This window comes from Cucurbita moschata, unplaced genomic scaffold (genome assembly GCF_002738365.1).
Source record: "Cucurbita moschata cultivar Rifu unplaced genomic scaffold, Cmos_1.0 Cmo_Scf00027, whole genome shotgun sequence".
NCBI classification, from domain to species: Eukaryota; Viridiplantae; Streptophyta; class Magnoliopsida; order Cucurbitales; family Cucurbitaceae; genus Cucurbita; species Cucurbita moschata.
Window position 1 is genome coordinate 760,727 of NW_019268543.1, and position 4,597 is coordinate 765,323.

The 4,597-nt window shown below is 34.9% G+C and overlaps 1 protein-coding gene across 1 annotated transcript; it reads left to right on the forward strand.

The window, feature by feature from the left end:
* Positions 1–3,571: 3,571 nt before the first annotated feature.
* LOC111462825 (transcription factor HEC2-like) lies at positions 3,572–4,446 on the forward strand. The gene is made up of 2 exons (XM_023106587.1): positions 3,572–3,792; positions 3,918–4,446. The coding sequence occupies exons 1-2, from the start codon at positions 3,580–3,582 to the stop codon at positions 4,329–4,331; spliced, it is 627 nt and encodes a 208-aa protein (XP_022962355.1). The 5' UTR covers positions 3,572–3,579; the 3' UTR covers positions 4,332–4,446.
* The last annotated feature ends 151 nt before the right edge of the window (positions 4,447–4,597 follow it).

Genomic DNA, 4,597 nt, shown 5'->3' on the forward strand with positions numbered 1-4,597 from the left:
TAATTTAGTTGGAGGTGGGACTATTCGGTTGTGTGATGAAAAAGATAGATACATAGATAGATTCCAGAAGAATTAATGGTTCTATAATAGAATGTCCTTAAGTAGTAAGGATACATGAGGTGAAGGAGATTTGTTCATAAAGGACATGCGGCTGACACCTAATTATATCGCTACTCTACTATTTCTCTGAGTTGGGATTTAAAGATAATAATCGCATAAAACAGCTATCATGTCCTCATTATTGTCAAAATTATTGTCATTTTTATTTTTTAGTTGGAAAGGAAAATGGTTATGATAATTACTTCCATTCTCTTCCCATTTTGTAAGCTGTGTCAGTTGGGAATTGCATAAGGAAAAAAAACAAAACCAAAAACACAGAGACAGACAGGCGGTGGGAGGTGGGAAGGAAGTGAAATAGTATGGATGGGAGCAATTGGATGAAAGCGAAAGGAAGGGGAAGAAGGTGGGGAAAATGGGGACTGAAATGTTCACATCAGGGGTTCTATCATACGACTTGTTCTTCTTCCTCAAGGACCAGAAACCTGTGTCTTTTACTACTTTTCAAGTATATATATATCTGAGTAAGGGACCAATTTTTTGCTGTTTTTTGGTCCCTCATTCTTTCACAATTTTCAAAGACCTCGCCTCACCTCGCCCCCTCCTCCACCTTCTTCTCAACCACCTAAAAACGAATCACTGACTGTTAGATGACCAAGTTAAACATAATGAATCACAGGTATGTACAGATGCTTTAGTTGACTGGTTGGATAATGCTTTTGTTTTAGTTGGAAGTGTATTGTATAATTAATTTGAAGAAAGTAGAAATTGATATTTGAAATGGTTCCCCCAAGTGGAAGTTGGTGGATGGTGGTGAAGAGTGCAGAGTGCAGAGTGCAGAGTGTAATAATAAAAGAAAATAATTTTGCAAAGCAGAGAAAGTGAGAGAGAGGTGAAAGGTAAAGTCAAAAAAGATCCAATTTTTGAAGAAAGAGATAAATAAAAACAAAACCAAAAGAAAAGAAATAAAAGAAAAAAGAAAAAAGAAAAAGTTTGGTTTCAGAATATCTTTGTCGTGCAATCATTTCGTTTCGTACCATAAATCCAAACCTTTTGCATAATCCCACCACCTCAGCAGCTGCCTCTCTCTCTCTCTCTCTCTCTATATATATATATATATATATATATATAATATATAATATATATAAATCTGTTTTAGGAGTGCCGCACGTGACTCCTAGGTTTATACGTGCGGGCCACTCGTGTGAAAGTTGAACCCAAGAAGGGTGGTGTGGTTGAGAAAAAGCAGGCAAGAAGTGGGTTTGAAGTTTGAAGTGAGAAGAGAGTTTTGCCATCGTTTTGTGCGTATTCGGTCTTTTTAAAGAAAAAGCCCATTTTCTCATTTTTATAAAAAGCTCTCTTTTTTTCTTTTATTTTAGGGAACCACTTTATGACAATGTTCATGCTCCAATACTCTGAAAAAAAAATAATTTTTACGGGAAGCCCATAAGGCCCAATATAGAAAAGAGTGTTTTGCATGTAATTGTATAGCCCAATTTTATTTCTTTTAATAAATAGGGGTATAGCCCATAAATTGTTACTTAAGGGAGGCGGCGGGGATTCGATTAAATTATGAAAAGATTAAATAGCATCCAAGTTGAACCGATAAAGATGTAAAAAAAAAAAAAAAAAATCATGAAAAGGGAGATATATGAGACAAAGATGAAAAGTTGGTGATTAATGGCGATACTTTAGTTTGAGTGTGTGTGTGTTTGATGCATTAGAAAGAAATGAAAATGGTGGTGAATGAGATGAGGAAGATGATGCAAAGAAGGAAGAGAGGGGCCGTTGGTGTTAGTAAAAGAGTGGACAAACCAATTGTTTAATCTGAGACGTAGCTGCAACTTTGGATGTGGGAAAGGAAAGACAATTATTTTTATAATCTCAACACCTTGCTGTGTTCATTGTATATTCATAATCATATTGTCACCAGATATTAAAAAAAAACCAACAACAATACAAGTGGGGTGTGGGGGAAGAAAAAGATAAGGCTCTGCAACTCATAATGTTATGCATTACAAAAACACGTAACAAAAATTTAAAATATATATATAAAAAAAAAAAAGGAATCCAACACCAAGATCTCTCAATTTCAGACACTTTTTTTTTTTTTTTTTTTTTGATGAAAGGTTTATTACGATAATTGAAGAGGAAGCAGGCCATTGTTTCTTCACCTAATCCCTTCTCGAATGGCGTTCCGAGGAAAGCAAGAAGGGATCGAAGAAATTAATGATTTAATCTGCAACCGAAGATGAAATGATCAGGATAATGCTAACCCCTCCCTCTCTCTCCCAAATAAATAATACACAGAGTTGCAGAAATTTCTGACGCTTTTCATGTGAGGTTTTAGTGTTCTTAACATCAATGCTTTCTAACCCACTTATCTTCCTATTATTCCTTCAAACCATTATCGTCCATGGCTCCCTGTTTTCTGCTCAACTTCAATTTGTTAAAACAGAATAGGATTATCGCCTAAAATAAAATATATGACACTCAAATCACAATGTTTTGTTCATTGTTTTCATTACATGGTCCCATCTATGTATATTTTCATTCATGCATTGCTTCATAACTAGAATAATTTTTGCTACAAAAAATAGTGCTCTTTTATTAATAATTAATTACTCTGTTATTTCCCAGTATGTCTATGAATTAAATAGCTCTTCCTTGTATTATCAAGAATTTAATGAAGTGAAAATTAAACTGATTACTAAATACACCATTATGAGCATTTATGATATTTTTTCTTTTTGAACTGCATTTATGAGACAGAGCTGCACCTTCCAAACCTCGTTACACACCACACCGTCAATAAATTTAGAACTCGTTTATAAATTGAAAAAAAATAAAATAATGCCTATGAGAATCAATAGCTCTAGAACATACCATCGTTTGGATTTCTTATACAAATTTTGGTTTCATTAAATCATAAAATTCATATTTAAAATAAATAAACGTGTGAATCTCAATTCATTTCGAGCAACACAGAGACTGCTATCAACATAACTACACGTATAATAATGTTTCAAGAGTTTTTTTTTTTTTTAAAAAATAGTTTTTCTCTCAATCATTTTAGTTGAATGCATGCCAACACTCTTTATCTTCCATTCCTCCATACATCCAATAATTTTAAAACAACAAGGTACAAAACTGGATATTATTGTTAAATTTCTTAAATTATTGGTCAAAAGAAAAAAAAACACAAAAAATGAAAGCAAAATATTTTTTTAAAAAACCCCTTGGATTTATGACACACGTCTCATTATTACATTATTGCATACATTATATTATATTATATCATTTTCAGGCTCTCTATTTATATATATATATATATAGATTCACTAGAAATCTTATATTGCTGTGTTCCCCCCGCCGATACCACTTTCTTTCACCTTCTTCATCTTCTTCTTCTTCTGCAAGTTTCTATAAGATTCGAGCCTTCGACTATTATTGTACTTCCATATCTTTCTTATTCGTCTTTTTTGTATTTCTAATTATTTATTGAGAGGGATTGGCGATGGGATGGATGTTCTGACTCAGATGGAAAATTTTTCTGAGTTCTTTGAATTTACCGATTTTGGGAGTTCCACTTCACACCGCTTTCAAAACCCAACTCCCCCCATTCTCCCTTCTTATGCTCTCTCATCCACCGCTTCAATGAACAACGCCACTCACCCTCTTGCACCACCCTGTCCTCCACCCCATTCCCCTGCTGCCACCCCAAACTCCCACACGGTACGTATCATACATACTCTAAACTACAAATCATATGTTGCACCCAAATATGTTTTTGCACAAAATGTATTCCAAAGATTCAATTTTTAAAAATAGGTGGTCTCATCAGTTGATTATTATTTCAGAAGCAGCAGCAAGATTCAATGGGCGCGATGAGGGAGATGATATATAGGATAGCGGCGATGCAGCCGATCCAGATTGACCCAGAAGCGGTTAAGCCACCAAAGCGGCGGAATGTGAAGATATCAAAAGATCCACAGAGCGTAGCGGCGCGGCATAGAAGAGAGAGAATAAGCGAGAGAATTAGAATACTTCAGAGAATAGTCCCCGGCGGCACCAAAATGGACACCGCTTCCATGTTAGACGAGGCCATTCATTACGTTAAGTTCTTGAAAAGCCAAGTCCAATCCCTCCAAATAGCCGCCAACAACCGCCCCTCCTCTGCCTTTCGCTTTCCGGCAGCGATGTCCGCCGGTGGAAGCAACTACAAGCAATTCCAGTTTGCTCAAAGTGGACATGAGCACGTGGAGGATGCTTGAATGTTGGTGCCGAATGAATGAATGAATGAATGAATGAATGAATCGGTTGTTACATGTTTTTGTTTTCTGGGAATGTGTCGGATTGATTCATGAGTGTGTTCCAAATTTGGTAAATTGTAAGAATGAGACATCCACTCCTCCCAAACCTTTGTCTCATGACATTTTTTTTTTTTTTTTCCACTAATAAGGAAAAGGAAAGATATTTGAAAAAAAAAAAAAAAAAAAAAAAAAAAAAAAAAAAAAAAAAAAAAAAAAAAAAAAAAAAA

What these genes read in the sequence shown, in the direction of transcription:
- LOC111462825 (XM_023106587.1), top strand. Translation starts at nt 3,580, where the DNA reads ATGGATGTTCTGACTCAGATGGAAAATTTTTCTGAGTTCTTTGAATTT. An exon ending in CCACCCCAAACTCCCACACG is followed by an intron (nt 3,793 to 3,917) that starts GTACGTATCATA and finishes TTATTATTTCAG; the next exon opens with AAGCAGCAGCAAGATTCAAT.